The sequence below is a fragment of the Apium graveolens genome, chromosome 3 (genome assembly GCF_009905375.1).
Source record: "Apium graveolens cultivar Ventura chromosome 3, ASM990537v1, whole genome shotgun sequence".
Lineage (NCBI taxonomy): Eukaryota > Viridiplantae > Streptophyta > Magnoliopsida > Apiales > Apiaceae > Apium > Apium graveolens.
In genome coordinates, this window is record NC_133649.1 from 38,909,433 (window position 1) to 38,931,797 (window position 22,365).

Genomic DNA, 22,365 nt, shown 5'->3' on the forward strand with positions numbered 1-22,365 from the left:
AAAATGCATATGAGTGATGGAGGCAGGACTGTGTCAAGGGCTACCTCTCTGCTGGCTTACCTGAAAGCAAAAAATTTAACTCTGCACTTGAAGTTAATAATCCGCTATCTTATTCAAGAGATTATAACTATTGGCCAGACAGTGCTCAACTGTTGGTCCCCCTTGCTAGACTTCCTCATGAATGGAGTCACTTGAGAACCTCTCAAGATTATAACTATTCTTTTGTTTCACACGTATGCTTACAATGTGTAGAAATGAATGTAAGAGGAATGCAAGGCAGCATGATGCTGGTATTATAAGACCAGGACAGTTACCTGAGATGATCGTCATGACATAAGAAGCAAACTTTAATCTCTTAATGTGGTTGCGCAAAATGCTTCTCAATTTTTTTTATCTTCCTAGCTGGAAGGCTCTCCCTATACATAGTTGAACTGCTTATGTTGTGAATGCAATAGCTAGGCTCCCTATAATTCTAGTTGAATACACTATCTGTTTAAATTTTTAATGTCCTACCACGGCGCCATGATTATTTGTATTTCTTTTTTTCTAATGTGCATACACATTTTCCTCTGTAAAAAATAGTTTATATATAGTTCTGCAGTAGATTATACAAGTAGAGTAGTATCTGTTGACAATATAGTTGCGAAAAAATATGTACATGGACTAACTGAACATCTGGTCATGATATAAAATTACAAAATTCAGCAATTAACTAGAAGACGGAGAAACAAACCTCACACATGTGAACAAATAAACAAATGCTTAGATGCTTGAACTCGAGTTTGTTGACCTGCTACTGACCCATTTTGCAGTCACTGAATTTGGAGAAAGATTTTGGGGATAGTTCTTCAACAACGAAGCATCATCTCTAAACAGAGTATCTTGTAACTCGTTTTCTTTACCACTATTTCTGCTTTGAATTTCCTTCAGAGATTTATGTACTTCCTGCATTGATGGCCTCAATTCCCTCTCACTTTGCAAACACCTAAATGCCAACTCTGCCACTTCCGTGATCATCTTTCTTACCTCGTCATCTGATTCAAATCCTAGAGTTGGATCCACAAGCTCGTCCAATTTATCACTTTGAATCTTGTTTATAGCCAAGTTTGCCAAGTTAATCTCATGTCTATGCCTAGTGATATCAACGGCAGGCTTTGATGAAATAAGCTCAATTAAAACAACCCCGAAACTATATACATCACTTTTAGACGTAAGCTGGTAGCATTGATGGTACTCGGGATCGACATATCCAGGAGTACCTTGTGGAGCAGTTGAGACGTGTGTAGCATTCAAAGGGAACAAACGCGACAAGCCAAAATCTGCAACCTTGACGTGGAAATTGTTGTCTAACAGTATGTTTGTGGTCTTCACATCCCGGTGAATGACTTCTGAAACATGAAGATATGACAATGCACTTGCAGTTTCTACAGCAATACTCATTCTTGTCTTCCATGTAAGGTTCCCTCGCTCTGCATCCTCTCCGTAGAGATGATCAGCAATTGTACCGTTAGGTATGTATTCATATACAAGCAATAGTTTTCTGCACTGTTGAGATGTGCTTCCATAAAGAACAACTAAGTTTGGGTGGCGCAACTGTGTGAGAATTTTAATCTCATTCATAAATTGCTCAACTCTTTTGATACTATTCTCGTATAATCGCTTCACTGCAACCTCACGCCCATCTTGAAGTTTGCCTAATTAACAAATACAAACAAATTCCAAATTGCAGTTTCAGAAGACTTGCAAAGTAGAGGATTTTAAAAGTTTCTTGGAAGATTAAACTAATACTAGGTACCTTTATAAACTGCCCCAAAACCTCCATCCCCAAGTTCATTATTAGAATGAAAATCGTTGGTAGCCTTCTCAAGTTCATTGTACGAGAATGTTGGTACTCCCATGTAGGTGCCGCTCCCTTTTTCAGAATCGGACATTGAGAAGGAAGAAGAAGATATATTTCGAGAAACAACGTATGAACTTTGCTTAGCTTTTCTACGGCGACAGAAGAGGAAGAGAGCCAATAGAATGAGCGATACAGAAACAACTACACCGGTTGCTGCAGAGAGAAAGTTTAAAAACACATAAAGCTACAAGTTTTATCATATATATAGGGATCGGAAAAATGCCAAATTGCATTAGATTAAGTGATGAAAATGCGAAGGAAAGGGTACACTACCTATGCCAATCTTCGGTCCCAAATTCTTTTTGTTTCCTGTCAATATTGCAAGCTAAATCAGCATAAAAATATAAATTTCCCTTTGTAATACTGACCAATACATGTCGAACGTCATAACTTCAAACAATTTCATTACCAAAGCTCACAGTAGAAAATGGAAAATTGCCTACTAATTTAGGGGGAGGGGAAAGTAGCACGTTTCCCATGTGACTAGAGATTAGTACAACTTACGCGTATTGTGCTAACAAACCTGATGGGTATATTGATACCTCATAAACTGGTTGACGTTATGACATGGTGTTCATCATAATTACCACAGATGAATCTATATAATGACACGATTACGCACTCTATAAATCTAGTTTATAAGCTGTAGTAGTCAAGTTGGAGAATGAACGACCGCGAAAGGGAATACATATGTTTACCGCAGGCAAAAGTTGTTTCTTACTACTGGCCTTATGTAAAATATGTTTAGCATTATGTCTCAGAAGAGAGGTGATGTTAAGGATTGACACGATAATACAGATAGAGTTTCAAGAATTTTAGTGAGATTTACATAGTTAATCATACATTATGCAGGAGTGCAGAAGTCTTGTACAACAAAATCTAAGAATTAACTCAGTTTATGCGGAGTGGTATGTTGCTTAAAGAAGGAAGAGTCAGAGGAAGACACGTGAACAATTTGTAAAAGCTATACTTGGCATCTTACTAGTTTATATCCTTTATCCATATCGTAAATGAGATTATAAGCTAAATTTTATATCTTATTATCAGCGTAAACTTAGAAAATAGCAACTAATTAAGTCGAGCAAACCTGGTTGTGGATATGGAGGGGGAACAGTTGGATATGGAGGAGGAACAGTTGGATATGGAGGGAGTACAGTTCCGTTGCTATAAAGGCATGTGTTTTCTTCTTCAGTAGATGTGCCGTTCCAACACAATCCATCAGTTTTCACACAGTCAATACAAGCATTTTTGTTTATACTATTATATCGAACCTTAATATCGCCCATTAAAAGTTCTGCCAACTGTCGTTTGTTATGTATGATCTCATCAAGCACACTCATATTAACTGGAAGTGTTGCGTACTTGCACGAGCCAAGACTTTGCCTGTATTTAGGCAAGTCATTATTGGGGATAAGATAGACCTCTTTCTTATCACCACTCGAACAAGGGAACTTAAACGTGATCCCTGTTGGATCAGCGGCAGGGCCACATTGGTAGAACAAGTGGATTTCTTCAGTGTTGTCTCCGTAATCATATAGTGTTTCATCTAATATTGTACTACTAGTCAAAGTAGATGCACATATATCTTCTAGAGAATCATCATTACGATGTAATATTAACCCACTTGATGACGGATTGACTTCAACTACACGATACTTGCTATCGGAACCAATATCAACAACAAGATCATCTTCTTCACAGCTGAGCTCGAACTCTTTAAGCCCGCAATACGAAGGTCGAATATCGTGGTCTCCCCAGAAAGGGTATTCAAGTCCCCCTTTTATAGGTTTGCCGCAGGCATGAGTAGTCATCTCTTTACAGTCGTTGTACTCATCAATATAATTTTGAGCACGATGTATTGGAATGTAGAGTAATAACAAAAGGATGGAGATGATGTTACTGACAGGGTTTAAGAAATATTGGCGAGGTCTGAAGAGTTTAGCATTCATCATGCACGAATCTTTTACAAGGAAAACTATGAATCAGCCGAGTTTAAGGTGAGCAGAGTATGTTGTATGAAAGAAAGAAGCGTCACAGGAGCAGAGAAATTGAGAAACTGTAAAGCAATGGCTATGGAAAAACTAAACTATAGCTTTAAAGACTTTGTAAAAAAATGAAAACAATAATGTTGAACCAGGCAAGTGTTGGGAATTTTCCTCTATAAAGATGTGGAAATAATGAGCCGACGACCTTGTCAAAAGTCTATAGTGCTTGTATATATGTGTACAAAGAGTTCAGACTTTTATTGCTGGCGTGCCAAACAGAGTTGTTGATTTCAGCAACTGATGCGACACTTCCTCTCCCATATTTTTCTTGATGATGAATTGTATGTTTCGATTGTTTACCCGTACTACTAGTATCAATTTATTTACAACAAATTTATTGTCTCTTCTCTTTATTGCAATTCAGTCAAGACTCGAGGGTTAGTTTAAATTTATAATCTGAGTTTGTTATTGTCAAGGTTTTAAGTAGGTCTGCATACATCCTATTCTCCGCAAACCCTGGTATTTAATCTAAAAGTTTGGTTTGCTTTAATATAGCAGATGATGGGCTTGATGAGTTCGTAAAGACTCGGGGCAAGAGGTCCAAACTCATTGCAGCGTAGGTAACCTAAGCTCATTGCAATAGCTAATCTCTTACCAGAAAGAGTGGCAGCAGAAATACAAACTCAAGAACATCTTAGGCGATGAGAGAAAATAGAATGTTGAAGATAACTAGAAAGCAGAGTAAACAGAGGAACTGGAGAGCTTGGAGAAATAAAGACTGGGCAGGGTTGTACTATTTATTTACCAAGGCCGGAACCATAGCAAATTATCTGGTCTGGATAATAAGATTATACAAATAAATTTTAAAGTTGGCAATATGCATATTTTAGTTGCATCGTCCTGGATGATATTTTAAACTATACTACCATAGAACTGTAAGTCAAAGAGTATATGATTTGAGCACACCTGGCTGTGGATATGGAGGGAGAACAGTTCCGTTGCTATAAATGCATGTGTTGTTTGTAAAATACGTGCCTCTCCAACACCATCCACCTGTTTTCCTACAGTCTTTGCAAGCTTTTCTGCTCATTCCATTATAGTGAACCTCAAAGCTCCTTTTAAAAACTTCTTCCGCCTGTATACTATTATTTTTTAACTCCTCCAACACCCTCTTATCAACTTGAAGTTTTGTGCTAATGCATGAATCAGGCTTATCAACGAGATCGAATTTATTTCTTGAGAAGAAATAAACCAAATTCTTATTGTCATTCGAGCATGTGAATTTATAGTCTATCCAGGGTGAACTAATCTCATCGTCACAATTGTAGAATAAGTTAACATCTTCAGTATTCTCGCCGTAATCATAAAGTGTTGCATTCAATATTGTACTGGTTACCTTCCGAGATGCACAAATATTCTCCAGAGGGTCATCATAACGATTTAATGTTAACAAACTTTCTAAAGGATTGATAGTAACTACATGGTGCTTGTTAGCTGAACCAATATCTATAACAAGATCATTGTCTTCACAACGGAGCTCAAACCCTTCGAGACCACAATGTTTAGACCGAATAGTTTCTCCCCAGAAAGGGTATTCAGGATTACTGAATGTCGTGTTACCGCATCTAACAGTAGAAGTGTTACTACATTCAAAATAGTATTGTTGATAAATAAATTGAGCGTGATAAATGGGGATGTTGAGCAGAACAAGCACATGGAATGAGACGATGAAGCAGATGGGGTTTAAGAAACACTGGTAGGGTTTAAGAAGCTGAGCATACATTATGAAAAGTGATCTTAGAATCAGCAGAAATATATTTGAGATGACAGAGAAGACTTGTATGTTGGGAAAAGATAGAACGAATCCTAGAAAACATTTGTAAAATCTTCTTATGTACGGGAAAACTGTTTGGAGTTGAACACATAGCATAAATCAAAAAAAGGCAAGGTGTTCGAAATTCTCACATTTGAAAAGAAGGGCAAAGACCATGTCAAATGTTGGGGGGATGTAAATAATTTCAGCACAGACAAAGGAAGTTTAGATTTTTGTTGATGCGGGTCAAGTACGGGGGTATTTCGGCTTCCCGTGTTCATACATTAATCATTTTTATTTTATATAAGTTTTTTGCTGGTGCTTTTATATGGACGAATTGCAGCCTTTGAGCCAAAACTATAGACTAATCAAACATCCACTACCCAGAATTAATACACATATTCATTTCCTCTAATTTCCTTTGTTTTTTTTTATCAATCGATCACTTGTTTTAAAATATGATTGTACTGTATTTTTCAATCTCTCTCAATGATTAATGTTTATATCGTATATGTTATATTTTGACGTGATTCTATTTTTTTTAATGTCCAGTTTTAATTTTAAGAACGGTTTCCAGTGAATGAGGAACATATACGTAGATGATCAAATACAAACTAAATTTAAAATATAAACTTAGAATAATCTTAATCATTAAATAAACCTAATCTAAAGACCTCCCTAAAAGCACCCCACCCAACTATTATGCACTCTCTCACGTCCAATTTCAGTTTTTTCCCTCCGTTTTTAATTTAATTTTTCTCATCAAACCATAACTTTTTTTTTAAAATTTGATTTCACTGTATTTTTCTACATCTCTCAACGATCGATTTACATAACATATGTGTTATATTTCGAAGTAATTTTCGATTTGTCTATTCTAAATTTGGTTCGAAATATAACACATATGATATACAAATCGATCGTTGAGAGATTGTGAAAAATACAGTAAAGTCAAATTTTTTTAAAAAAAAACTTACCGTTTGACGGAAAAAAATAAATTAAAAACGGAGGGGAAAAACTCAGATTGTGTGTGGGGTGTGCAGATTAGTAGGGTGTTGTGCTTTTAGGGAGGCCATTAAATTAGATTAATCTAATGGCTTCGATTAGTTTCTAATTTCTATTTTAAGTTCAGTTTTTATTTGATAATTTGGCTATATATATGTGTGTGTAAGTAAATGGTCAAATATATACTTAGAAAAAAAAAAAAAATGGTCAAATATAAACAAATTTTTAAAAAGAAAGTGAAAACAGTCCTGCAATTACCGTTTACAACTATAAAATCACTAGTATATACACAATTAATCATTGTTTTACAAAAAAAATTATTAATATTAATTTTTCGTAATTGAAAAAATCTACTTATGTTAACTATTGGTGCTTGATTGTTGATGATAAATTGAAGTTGTAGGAGATCATTCGTGGTAGTAAGTGATGAGGGAGGGTGCGTGGTGGTGACAAGTAGTTATTAGTTCTGGCAAGTTATGATGAAAAGTGGTGTCGGCTAGTTGTGATGATAAGCGGCAGTGATTAGTCATGAAAGGTGCTAGTAATGGTGATGAAAGTGCGGTGGAAGATGGTGATGATATATATAGGATATATATGTACGTATGTATTTATTTCTAAGAGATTTTTTTAATATATATAATAGTGATTTATGATGTATAAACGAGTGATTTGTGTAGTTAAAAATTGTTATTAAAAATTGGCCAGGAACCGATTTCTAGTTTCTACACTAATTTGGTTTTATTAGATTATGACCCTATATAAATGGTTAAATAAAATAAATCTTAAAATAGAAACCCTATATGTATAGATAAATCGTATTATTTTCGATTTCAAATCTATTTGCTCACATCAACTACATAGATTATTTTTCTAAAGATCACACACATGTCTCCTGTGTAACTTTTCGGAGTAGGAAAATGGAATTTTTGTAAATAATCGGTTCATTCTTTTAGATTTTATTTTCTTTTTCCTGTAATCACAGTTTAGGGTCTCCAATATTTAATTATTCTTGTGCGTAACATATAAAAACATATAAAAATATATCTATACATTTTCTTAAGAATCACTACCCCTATTTGCTTATATTTTCTTACACTCTCTGTTAATCATTCACTGCCCTCCTCTGTCAAACATATCATAATGAATTTTTTCATCACCGTGCAACAATAATCTAAATTTCTTAATTGTGGTACAGAAGACAAGGGTATTTTTATGAGTATTTTTTCATCAGAGGTAAGGGGCGCAAGGCAATTAGCGTGGGGTAAAAAAATAAAATTCAGTTTTGATCCATCATATTAGTTATGGACGCTCATCGATAGTCATCTTGAAATTTGGGACTGGAGTATTACGAACTCCCCTCATGACATTAACATTTAGCCTAAACGAATAGCTCATGGGTCAGCTCACTCTTCTCTAACTATTGTGGGATGATATTTCCAGATTTTGTAACCCTACCTCCGGAATCTTGTCAATTGTGCGATAATACCACCACCATTCGTATCCCCATATACGGCAACTTAGTGCATAAAAATTTTAAAAGTAAACTCTAATACCATATGTAATAACCCGACTCAAATTTTGAATTATTTTTGAAACGTCTCCAAAATAAACCGAAGCCCATAGGTGCAAATTTAGCCAATTAAATTAGTCCACAAACTCATCACAGTCGATTAAAAGATCAGGTTTTGGTGGTGCACTTTAGTTTGTCTTATAAATTGAACTAAAGTCTTTAAATTTTCTCGACGTAGAACATGAGTGTTATACTTGTATTCTTCATTTCCTGTTGAATCGGGTGGAATTCTAAAGCACATAAGAAACTCGAACATAAATAAGTGTCGTCGCCATTTTTTGGTCACACTTGGATGATAATTCCTGAAATAATTTAGGTGGTTTGGTTGCAACTATTGCAAAATCAATTATGAGTTCCGTTCATTTTAATTATTTCATATTTATTTATGAAATGCAACACAAATAAACATATATATATATATAAATATACTTACACGTATATATGTATGTCATTACTTCATTAAAATCACTCTTATATAAAATAAAAACACAAAATCTTATATAAATTTGGAGTAATGTTCTAAGTTTTCACAAAAGAAAAATTAGTGAATAAAAATTGAATATAACAAAAAAATCATAATTATGTTGTTAGAAGAAATATATAGAAAAATCTATACTAAATTCTATATTACATTTGTTTATAAATTTTTAGAAGAAATTCTACTTAATTGTTGTTAAATATTGTTGTTCTACTATTAAAAATTATTTTTTTATGAAAAATAAATTATTTTGATGGTGTTTTCTATTATTGTTCATGTAAGATGTAATTTAAGTAAGATGTTTTTATGTAGCGTAACTTAGATTTATGTATATGACAATATTATAATTTTTGGTTTATTTTACACCAATATATATATAATAATATTATAATTTTTACACATATTATATATCATATTTAATACTTACATCTAATGTTATAAAAAGATGTATAAGTTTGTTAATGTATAAATATTTATTGCTACAACATTAATATTTAATTGTAACTATTTTTATTTTGTAAGCTTTTGTGTTTTGTACGAGTAAATTCAAATTTATTAATCACTTACTAGTTGATTAACCCAAAGCACAACAGATTAAAAATTCAAATTATTATAAGTATAAAACTGAATCTCATAACCACATAATCGCCTGTAAAAGATGGATCGAAATTAAAATATTAATGTAAAATATTAAATAGTACTTGTGAAAAATTTAATATGATAATAATGTAAAATATATATAAATGTTATTAAATTCAAGTGTTTGTTATGAAAGTATAGAATTCTACGTGTTTAACTATATTACTAAAATGATTTCTTTGTTAAACGAACTGTATAGTTATCATATGAACCAAATATCTTTGTTATTTTAGATAATTTAATATTACTTGATAATTATTAATAAAATATATTTTTAATTTAAAAACAACTAGATGTTATTTCAATTCTACTTAATTAAATTTAAATACAATTCGTAAATTATCTTTTAAAAGTCAAAATATGTATTTGAATTTAGAAGTATATATAGATGTCGTTATTTAGGTGGACATAAATTAAAAGAAGTTGATGTCAATGGAGAATTTGTGTTGATAATTAGGCTTTAATTAACTAATAATATAATTTAAAAATAATTATATAAAAATCAAAATAATAATTTTTATATAGTGGATACTGGTACTCTAGTATTTTTAGTACCAAATAAACATGATTTTACTTTATTAAATTTGAATATAATTTATAAATTATTTAAAAAAAATTTAATTTATAAATAAAAAGATGTTTTCCAATTTAGAAGTATCTTAGATGTCACTATTTCCGTGGACATTTAAAAAAAGTTGAAGTCGACGAAGAATAGAATAGTGATGATAGGTAGAATGTAATTAATTAATAATATAATTTAAAAATGACTATATAGGAATCAAAAGAATAATTATATCATGAATAAAAAACTTGATATTTTAATATTAAAAATATCAAATATAATACTCCCTCCGTCCCTCCCAAATGTTTACATTTGGGTGGGGCGCGGAGTTTAAGAAAAATGATAAAATAGTGGAGGAAAGTTAAAAAAGTGAGTAAAGTAGTGGGACCGATTAATATTATATGTATAAAGTGGGTATAGTGGAGAGAAGTAGTGAATGTAGTTATTTTAAAAATTATAAAAACCTTACTATTTTTGGAAAGTTTTGAAATGTAAACAATTGGAAGGGACATCCAAAAAAGGAAAGTGTAAACAAATGGGAGGGACAGAGGGAGTATGATTTTGGCTTATTAATAAATAGTACATGTCACACCATACGATTCCCAGTCATTTTCGGAAACTACTACTTTAATTAATTAACCAGTAGACTACATAAATCTAAAACAAAAGTGCTGCATGCAGCCTTATGCATTTCAACTACTACACCAAGTTTAGGTAGCAAACTGTTGACACATATGTGGGGCTTATCTAGTAATCCTTCTCCTGAATCCATTGGTTGGTTGATTCTGTTGTCTTTTTTTAAGAAACTAAGACATAATTTTTTTCACTAGTAACCCAAGCCTCTCAGCTTAACCCAAGCTGATTCTTAACATTAATATGTACGGGGGTCTAAAATATCTTAGACATTGTCGCAGATCTAGTAAAACTTACTACTTCTCTGAGTCTATGACACACTTACAACGATCTATAATAAACAAACAGAAACATATTCATAACTTTAACTTTAAAAATTCATTAAAACAAGCGTAACATACCTTTGCAAGACTCATTATTTGTTCTTGTGCTGTTATCTTGGCAAAAACACAGAGACTCCTTTGCTGTATTGTTGTAACCACAGCGCCCATCGGATTCTTCGCACTTTAGGCACTCCTTTAATATTTTCCAATTCAGCAAAAATCCTTCATTCAACGCATCGCGGAAGCCACTGACACCTCCAACATCATTCTTTTTAATCGAAGTTTTTTCTGCAGCTACTTCAACTTTGTCCTGGCAATAATCGTACCAGTGATCAAACCCTTTCGAATCAATTGTTGCCTCAACGACATATGATTGTCCTGCTCTAGAAGCCAAACATCCAATTGGAGTTGATAGAAGAGGAGGAGGGGGAGCAGAGGAACAATTAAAATAAAACGTGAGGTTCAAATTAGAATCTGTCTGATAATAAATAGGCAAGGTTTCAGCAGAAAAGTTGTGACGCACCCTGGGGCATGCTGCACCAACAACATCGATATCGATAAGGTTTAATGTGAAATTATCGTAATCTATTTCACTAACATAGTAAGAATCCTTAGGGAGGTTGAGCACAGGATTTTGGTTGGTGTTGGAACAGTTGAGTCCGAAGCCGGGGTAGCCACAGAATTGTTCTGATGTTGTTCCGTCTATCTGCCAGAAAGGATATTTGATCTCAACACCATTACATTCGTGTGACGGGCAAGGATCTTGCCCGTTACAGTTTATGAAAATAGATGAAAATAAGAAAAGAAAGGAGAGCATTTGAGACATTATCATGGCGGCCTTATAAATGGTTGAAGAATTAAAACAGTAAAAGAATCAAGTCCTTACATTTATATACTTAAAGAAAAGCCCTAATACTTGGTCCCACTATTTTGTTTTATTTAATAACTAACTTTATCAATGTAATTTATTGTTATATAAAGTACATTATGAGCGAGCTACGTACGAAATAGACGTGAATGTGATGGCTAAGGAAAGAAATGTAGTTAAACAAGTTGTAATAAATTTTGAAGGCAAAACAAAAATAGTCAAACAAAAAGTAGAGGGTAACAAAAAAGCCCTATTAAACAAGCTAAGGGTTGGTCGGTGTGAAATGTTACATATTCGGTTTGCATGCACAATACAACGCGTTTTATTGGTCGTTAGTTTACTTGTATGTCAGGGTTGTTTCACCGACTCTTTTAATTTTTTTGCTATCTCCATTTTCTCCTTGCCAATTTCTTAAGAAATGAAAAGCACAATTTTCAAAAATTAATGTAAATTCGTAATTTTTTTACCACAATTAACCTATAATCATGAATTCTCCTCCTTGGGCGGACAAATTTTATAATATTTAGACTTGTATACATACAGTTGATGATGTCATTTTTATATATTTTAAAAGAACTCGAGATTAATAGTTAATTGCTAAGCTAGCGTATTAAAACATCGTTAATCAGAAAGTTAAGAGCACTTAAAGATAAGATGATGGCTCAAGTTGCAGAATACGGTGGGCGAAAAGATGCTTAATTTAAATGTTACAATGCATATTTACTAAAAAAATTTAAAGCTCAAACAATTGGCGATTAAAATATGATAATTGCTTATGTGTTATCAGATTTTTGTAGATACCAAAGTGAAAAATATATATAATATTAAAGAGAGGACTCTTTTGTTCAAATTGAAACTAGTATACTATAAATAAGGACGTTTCTCTAAGCTAGGAAAAAGTACTTTTATATATTTTTAAGGGAAACCAGGGGCTTTAAACTGGTGTGCGATTGACTCAGAGAGACAAGTGAAATAGGGTTTTGGCAATTATATTTTAACTTGAGATCATATAACTAAAATCAAATACGAAACAAGCACAAAAGTAAGATAATAAATCATTAGTAACAGTAATAATACTATATTATATATAACTCTTTCGATACACGGTTATTTTTATCATTATGTGTAAAATATAATTTTATTATATTATTGTTGGATTCGAAACTTATACTCATAGTATAATAATTTTACAATGCAACACACTTATTTTATCATCATATATTGTAAATTATAATTTTAATATATTGGTGATAACATTCCAACCGTATACTTCTTGTATAATAATTTTTAAGATTATATCTAACGGAATCCATTAATTTGATCCGACGGCTCTAGATTGTGTGATCAAGGACCAACAACCAAATTTTTAATTTTACGTCTTTAAAATAATAGTATAGATAAAAGAAGAAAAAGGAATGGCTTATTTATACCGTTTCTTTAACAAATGCAATAATGTTAAACCTATTTCAAGAAATTAGCACCCTTACTTCTATTACTGCAAGAAAATTTGGTTAAAACCGATTGGCGTGTATCAGGTAGAGTATAATCAATCGATAGTCAACCGGTCGCTTATGACTGTTAAAAAACAAAAAACGATGTAGTTTTGGATGATGTGGCACGAACAAAATCCATCACAACAGGTGAGTCCGTTACACATCTAACTTGGCACCGATAAAACTGACTGGTTCTTATTGGTCGGTTTTGTTTATAATATAAAATTAATTTAAAGTACTAAATATGTACTCGATGAAGGTAAAACGATGTCGTTTAATAGTTGTCGATATAAACGACTGCCATCAGTCGGTTATATCCTGGTACTTTATTTTTTTAACTAAAAAATCTCATTTCTTGAAATTGAGCAAAAATATAAAAAAATAAAGAGAAAGAATAGAATTGAAGAGGAGTCATAGAGAAATTATAAGTTTTTTCATTTATTATGTGTGTTGTATTGTATGTAATCAATGTATGTGTTTGTTGTATATATTAAATGTCGTTTTGTAGGTATTAAATAAGAAGATTAAATGCTTTTAATTTTTTATGAAATGCATGTCAAATTATTTGAGTATTTTTTATGTTAAATATATATTATTGTAGATGGAAACCATTGATCGAAGTTGGATTAATAATCAATTGCAGAGTGATATAATTTTATTGACTCCAGAATATGGAATTGATGTAGAAACATTTTAAAAATTTGCAAGCGGAAATGGACTTAAGAAGATGGTACAATGAACTGTACTTGTAAATGTTGTAAAAATTTGAATTGGTTAAATATCGATGATGTTAGATTTCATTTTCTCGCTAAAGGGATGCTTGAGGGTTATACTGTGTGGACGTCGCACAGTGAAAAAAATAGGAAGAAAACGTAGTCAAACATCACATCGTCGTTATTGTGTTCGGGAACCTCCGATAGTAGAAGAACCGGTAGATTTGAATGCGATGTTACATGAATTTAACGGTAATAATTATGAATTTTATTACACCACATATACGGGAACTATGAATGTAGAAGAAGCTCCAAATGATAGAGCTAAAATATTGTACGAGGTTATTTTTAAAAATGGAGCACCTATTTATCCCGATAATACAAAGTACACAAGATTAAACTTTACCACAAAATTGTTGGAATTCAAAAATAACTCACATTGTAGTAATAAAGTTTTTGATATTTTGCTTAAACTTCTTACAGATGTGTTACCAAAAAAACATACATTGCTCTAAACTTATTATGTAATAAAAAAAATTATGTTGGGTTTGAGGGTTGAATATGAAAAAATTGATTTATGTGAGAATGATTGTATGCCTTTTAATGGAGATGACAAGGATAAAGTTGTCTGTGATATATGTAATGAAGATCGTTATCGGGAAATTTTCAGGAAACATGGTAAAAAATTACCCAAAAATCTTAAGACACTTAACTTTGATTTCTCGACTACAACGTTTATATATGTGGGCACATACATCCGATCACATGGGATGGTACAAGAATAGAAATGTGAAATATGGAGAAATTAGTCATCCCGCGGATGGAAAAGAGTGAAAAAAAATTGACCATAGATATCCATCATTTACTCAAGAGATTCGTAATATAAGGCTTGGCCTTGCGACCGATGGGTTCAACCCCTTTGGCCTTACCGGAAAAAAGATATATAGTGTCTGGCCCGTGGTGGTAGTTTTTTATAATCCTCCACCATCAATGTGTATGAAAAAGCCTTATATGTTTATGACCGATATAGTACTGGGTCCAAATTGTTAGTGTTTGTGCCCTAAAGACAACACTATGATGTTTTAGTTTAAGATATTTGGATTATTAATGTTTATGTTCTATCAATTATTCCCTTTATAATTTATTAATTCTTAATTTACTACGATATAAATGTTAGATTAATAAATGTCCTTGGAATATGATATGAAATTCTATATCTCTAAGTACGTGACTTAGAAATGAGATTATGAGAATAGTATCAATATTTCTAAAGGTCCCTGGTCGAGTATTATTATTAGGGGACAATAATAATGCATTAAGACTGGTGTGTTTGTTGACTGATGATCACATCTCATTGATCATAGGTATAGTGATATTAAAGTAAAAAACACAGGCATATGTATATGTACATGGTGCTGGACAGACCCGATGTAAGATTCTACATGTCTGTTGTGTCATAAGTAATTCTCACAGTGGTAATGATGTAATGGTCCTTAGACCTGAAGTCATTATATTTCTATACGAGAATTAATATACATTGATTTCATTAAAAGTTATCCTTGACCGGGTAATGATAAAAGTGGACATTGGGTATATTATAAATCGTATGAGAAATATGAATGATCTAGTTGGGATTTAACCCTCCAATTTTAGGAGTGATATTATTGGTCTCTTGTGTGAGCTAGACTATGAAATGCGTGGCCACGCTCAAATGTTGATTTGATATGATAGTCTACTCATCGATCAAGGAAACTTGGATTAAACTTGAGGATGACACACTACATGCCTTTAGTTTAATATATAATATTTAGTTAAATGGATTATATTACATTGTACATTATTCACGAAAGGTTTAATCGATCACCGATTTAATTATTATTACTTGGGTATCAATGATGTATTACTAGATGCCGCTCATTATTTACGATTTTAAATTAGATTTAAAATTCGTTGCCAACGTAATAATAACCTATAGGGTCACACACAAAAAATGCTTGAAGGATTATTTAATTTAAATTGGATTTAAATTATATTAAAGTAATTCGAATTATTTATAATATTAATTAAGTATGACTTAATTAATTAGATAAATATTGATATTCGAATTTACTAATATTAATTATGAAATTCAGTTGTTAAATAATTAAGTGTGACTTAATTATTATACAAATAGGAATTTTGAATTAATAATAACTCCTAATTAGTTAAGAGTTATAATTCATTTTTCTACTCTCTATATAATATCTCTTGTGGCTGATTTTGTATGCATGACTTTTACTAAAACCCTAGCCACCAAGGGAGAAGATGGAGAGAGTAAGAAGAAACGAGTTTGTGCTAGTACACATTCAATCCTTGTGTTCAAGCATTCGTGTGGATACCAATAGAGCGTAGACCGCGAGAGCGGGATGCGTGGTGATTGAACATGCGTGGTGATTGAACAAGCTTTGGATCTCCATTAGTCAACCAATTTGTAAAGCTTCTTAAGGTAAACAATCTGATATACGAATTATATATCTATTTTTCGCTTGGATCTTGCGGTGGGTTTCGAAAATTCTGATTTTCACGTTTTTAATTATTGTTTTCGTTGCGTTTATGTGCTCGAAACCCAATAATAGCATCAGAGCTACTTGCGAAAAGTGTTTAATTCATTTATGTGTTTAATTGTTTTATGATGATAACATGTATACAATATTCCATGACTGTTATGTATGCGATTTTGTATGTTTTACATGTTATATTTATATATGCGTCTGTATATATATGTTTTGAATATATGATATTCATGAGAGTTGTATAATCATATGATGATTATATAATTTATATATATACTGATATATACATGTTTTGTGTTTGTGCTTATTATAAGAATCGTATTTGATACGATTCTGAATCGGATGCAGCGGATTTGCTGAAATCTGTATATGGTGTTCGATTTTAGCGAACAAATACGTTATTTTATATGGAATCGAGCGTCTGAACGTAACTGATAGCTAAATCTATCATCGAATGATCTGTAAGGCGTTTGACGTCGTTTAGGCCCTGTAATCTGTGATTTAATGTTATCAGATTTAATTTCGAATTTTCTGATTTTTCCAATATTTGGTTTTTATGATTAGATCATGATGATATGTTAAGATCAGATTATGTATTTTAACATGTTCTTTTGTGTTAATTGAGCACGGTGGATGGTTATAGCTTATGACCTTAGGTTACTGGTTTTGGTTTTTCAAATACGATTTGCATGTCGTTTAATCTTGTAATTATTAAATCTCGAATGTAATTCGAGTTCTTCTTGTAAGTTCATTAGATTAGTTTTCATATTTCATTCTTGTAATGTACATGAATACATGAAGATTTGAAGATCAAGGGTAATCCCACATGGAGGCCATCCAAGGAAGCAATACAAGAAAGAAGACATGTAATGGTTAGCCTGTATTTATTTTTCACCTTAGATTGACCTAGATCTTTGTCATTACTTGATGAAGATCACATAGGATAAAGCCATAAACAAACACTTTTATTTATTGCACTTTACATATGTATGCATATATGATGAATGTATGTGTAGAGTAGTTTATTAAGATGCATGCTTAATTCGATTAAGGATGTATGTATTAGATACGACACCCATGCCATGCTTGCTAAATAAGATAAAATCTGTAATGACTCAAGTTTTTAAAATGAAAAAACGATTATGGGATTCTCGTGTTTACGAAACACGGAATAAAATACAAATTTTCTTTATTTCTGACATGGGGTGATTTTGTCAAAAGTGAGTTCATTGAACTTGTAAGGTTGTGGGTTTTAAGCGAGACCGCTGTGACTCCCTCACTACCTAGAAATCAAACCATTGACGAATATTGATTTGAAGTATTTTATTCAAGGAAAAATTGAGAATCTATTTATGATGTGATCATGATCATTTTAAAATTAACAAAACCCTAAAGTTAATATTAAGTTGATCAGATACCTTCCAATGAGTCTAATGCTTTAACCCTAGATCGAAAAGGAGTGGGTTTGCCAAAGCGAAGTACTCCCATCTATCGTGGGAGATGTGTTGAAGTATATTGATACTTTTTGACTATTGGGTTTGACTTAACTAAGTTACCATAATAGGATTGTGAACTTAGATGCATAGAGTTTGGCGAGATTTATTAGATAAATATGAACAAATATTGTTCTACCAAGCTATCCAAGAGTTATATAGTTGATATAATTGACAAATGTTGTCTACCTAAATAATCATGTTTTAGGAGAAAAGCCAAAGCTGACCTAACGCATGGTGAAATATGGATCTTGGCTCACTAGAAAGGATATAGAAGATATTCTTTCCGAATTAATAGTTAAGGCTATTGATTTGATAAAAATAGTGGGAGATATATATTGTGTGTATATATATGAATAATCACTTGAACATAATTTAATGATCATCTATAGACTAAGTCATTTTATGCACTTTAATATTGAAGATATCAAATTACAAATAACACAAATAACCTCTCTATGTAATAGTCCTTGAGAAAGACAAGCTGACATGAAATAATTTCCTCAATTGACATGGGAACTAGAGGATTATCCTCAGGTTCAAGGATGTCACTCAAACCCCTCCCTTATTTCTTCAAGCTGAGAATGAAACATGTGTTGAAAAAAATGCTTACCAGAAGCAAATTGATTATGCAACTGACATTTCATGTCTCATGCTTGTAATTATGAGTACTGAGCTTTAGAACAAACAAGAGCGTAATGATGCTTATGATATGATTAAGCACATTCAAAGGATGTTTGAATGATAGGCTCGTCAGAAAAATTTGACAATAATAAGGCACCATACTTTTGCATTAATGGGAGAATGATATCCGGTTGGACCACATGTTCTAAAGATGATAGGTATATGTACCTTGATATTTTTGGTTTCAAGAATAGTCTAGAGACTCAGCTTGATTTAATCAAACAATCTTTGAACAACATCTATTATTAGTTTATTAAGAACAAATGGAATGAGATAGACAGAACACTCACTGAGTTGTTAAGCATGTTTAGAACTGCTGAAAATAACACGGTAAAGGCATGAATTACGTCCATATAGATGATGTACACATGGAATGCAAATGGGAAAGGAAAGTGGACATGCAAGGTAAAGATTTGATCTTATTCGGTGCCAAACCAAAGTCCAATCCCAAAGGGATTTTGAAGCCTGATAGTGGTGTTGCTAAAGGAGATGATTGTCATTTCTGTGGAAATAATTGGATGATTGGAAGTTAAATTGTCGAGCTTGTTTGGAAGATCTAAAGAAGAAGACTAGCAATGGTCAAGCTTCAGGTATAGGGTTAGAATTGGAGCAAAAGTTGTTGCTCTAGTTGAAGGAACTCGATACCTAATTTTGCCCATAAGGCGAGATTGAGAACTTGATAAATTGTTATTACGTGCCTGCCTTTAGCGGATATATTAAGTCAATTTCTTGTCATGACAAGATAGGTTTTCATTTTAATTAAATAAACAATAGTTGTTTATTCTATTTCAATGATAATACTTATAATGTTGCACAATTAGTTAACAATTTATATGTTCCAAGTTGACTTAAATCAAACATTACCTCTAGCATTGTCGTTAAGCCATATTAATGAGAAACACATTTCTGAGTTACATATAGATGAATACTTGGATTAAGTTTGATTTTGAATCATACGGAAGATGCGAACTTTGTCTCATTGGCAAAATGACTAAAGCTTCTTTTACCTGATCAGGTGAAAGGGCCACCGAACGATTATGACTTATACATAATGATGTATGTGGTCGAATGCGTATGCTGGCAAGGGGTGGCTTATACTACTTCATAACATTTACTGATGATTTCAGTAGATATTGATATGTGGTTTTTATGAAAAATAAATATGATTCTTTTGAAATGTTCAAAGAATATAAGGCCAAAGTAGAAAAACAAACAAGGAAAAAGTATAAAAGTTTTACGATCAGATCGTGGAGGAGAATACTTAAACCTCAATTTCAAGAGTTTCTTGAAGGAGTATGATAGTGTATCATAACTTACTCTTTCTGTAACACCTCAATGGAATAGAGATTCTGAGAGGAGAAATCATACCTTGTTGGACATAGTGCGATCGATGATGAGTCAAGCGGATCTTCCATTCAGTTTCTAGGGTTATGCTCTAGAAACAATTGCATATACACTTAACCAAGTTCCGACTAAAGAGGTTTAAAATACTCCGTATGAGATATAGAGTGATAAATGTCATAGCATGTCATTTATGAAAATTTGGGGACGTGAAGCGTTTCCTTCCGAGAACAAAGTGTTTGTTACTCAGGTCGTTGTATTTCTTGAGGGGAAACTACTTTCTAAGAAAATCAGTGGGAGGATAATACATCTCAATGAAGATCGAGAACCACATAATAACATTAAACCAGAGTTGGAATAAGATCAGGATGTACATCAAAATGTTGAAAATAATCCTGTCCAAGAAACACAGGTTATTCATAGATCTAGTAGGATTCACCATGATCCTGGGAGAAATTATGAATTTTTTTGACTCAAGATGGTGATGTGATGCTTACGGATAATGATAAGCCTCTCACCTACCAAGATGCTATGAACAGTTCAGACTCCGAGAGATGGCTAGAGGCCATGAAATCCGAGACGGAATCCATGTATCAAAATAAAGTATTGACTTTAATTGATCCACTCAAAAGGGTAAAACCTATAGGGTGCAAGTGGGTTTTCAAGAAGAAAACTGACATGGATGGTAAAGCACAGACCTATAAGACGCGACTAGTGGAAAAGGTTTCAAACAAATTCATGGTATAGACTATGATGAGAATTTTTCACCGGTTACTATGGTCAAGTCCATCAGGATATTGTTTGCAATGGTTTCTTACTTTGACTATGAGATTTAGCAAATGGATGTCAAAACTGCTTTCTTATATGGGAGCCTTGAAGAGGATGTATATATGATACAACCTGAGGGTTTTTCCGATCCAAAGTTTACTAAGATAGTTTGTAAGTTACTTCTATCTATTTATAGATTGAAGCAAGCCTCAAGGAGAATGAATATTCATTTTGATGAAATGGTCAAAGAGTTTGACTTTATTCAAACTGATGATGAACCATGTATTTACAAGAAGGTTAGTGGGAGCCATATGACATTCCTAGTATTACATGTAGATGACATATAACAAATAAGGAATGGCATACCTTCTTTACAGGCTGTTAAGATTTGGTTGAGAAATAGTTTCTCGAGGAAAAACTTAGGAGATGCTACCTATATATTAGGGATCAAGATCTATAGAGATAGATTGAAGAGATTAATCAACCTAGTCGGAGTACATACATTGATAAAGTATTTTATGATGTAAGAGACAAAGAAAGAATATGTTTTGATGTCTCATGAGATAGTGATCTCATAGGATAACTACCTAAATCATAAGATGATAAGGGCAATCTTAGAAAAGCTTCATATGCTTCGACAATTGGATCTATAATATATGCAATGATATGTACTTGTCCTAATATTTCGTATGCTTTGAGCATGACGAACATATTCCAGTCTAATCTAGGTGAGGGTCACTGGATAGTTGTCAAGAATATTCTTAGGTACTAAAAGAGGACTAAAGATTTATTTTTGATGTAAGGAGAAGATACGGAAGTAGTTGTAAAGGGTTACACTGATACAAGTTTTTTAACCTAATTTATGGATAGACAAGGATAATTATGTGTCTATGTCTGGTTTGTGTTTTGTCTAAATATAAGTTATGTTAGCTGGAATGGTTCACAACAAGAACATTGATGATTCTATAATGGAATCCAAATATATTGATGCTTATAAAATGGTCGAGGAGACTGTTTAGGCATGTCCTTAAGAAATATCACCTTATTAATGAGATTAATGATCAAGGAGATATAAATGTAAAGTACATAGTAATGATAGTGTTACAGACCCACTGACTAAGGCTTTGTTGCAGCAGAAGCATGATTGTCATACTAGTTCCATGAGTATTAGATACATGGGTGATTGGCTCTAGTGCAAGTGGGAGATTGTTGGCGTTTGTGCCCGAGAGACAACACTATGATGTTTTAGTTTAAGACATTTGGATTATTAATGTTTATGTTTTATCAATTATTCCCTTTATAATTTATTAATTCTTAATTTACCGTGATATAAATGTTAGATTAATATATGTCCTTGAAATATGATATAAAATTCTATATCTCTAAGTACGTGACTTAGAAATGAGATTATGAGAATAGTATCAATATTCCTAAAGGTCCTTGGCCGAGTATTATTATTAGGGGACAATAATAATGCATTAAGACTGGTGTGTTTGTTGACTGATGATCACATCGCAATGATCATATGTATAGTGACACAAATTC

At 32.4% G+C, this 22,365-nt stretch overlaps 1 protein-coding gene across 3 annotated transcripts; it reads right to left on the reverse strand.

The window, feature by feature from the left end:
* Positions 1-640: 640 nt before the first annotated feature.
* Positions 641-11,749, reverse strand: LOC141712159 (LEAF RUST 10 DISEASE-RESISTANCE LOCUS RECEPTOR-LIKE PROTEIN KINASE-like 1.2). Of its 3 annotated transcripts, none has more exons than XM_074514983.1 (4): positions 10,987-11,749; positions 2,174-2,209; positions 1,796-2,053; positions 641-1,694 (listed from the first exon to the last, which is right to left on the reverse strand). In XM_074514983.1, exons 1-4 carry the CDS (start codon positions 11,738-11,740, stop codon positions 763-765), a joined length of 1,980 nt encoding a protein of 659 aa, XP_074371084.1. In that variant the 5' UTR covers positions 11,741-11,749; the 3' UTR covers positions 641-762. The 3 variants fall into 3 exon arrangements, with proteins under 3 accessions (XP_074371084.1, XP_074371082.1, XP_074371083.1); XM_074514981.1 differs by lacking the exon at positions 10,987-11,749 and adding an exon at positions 4,852-5,683; XM_074514982.1 differs by lacking the exon at positions 10,987-11,749 and adding an exon at positions 2,988-4,008.
* Between the last annotated feature and the right edge of the window lie 10,616 nt (positions 11,750-22,365).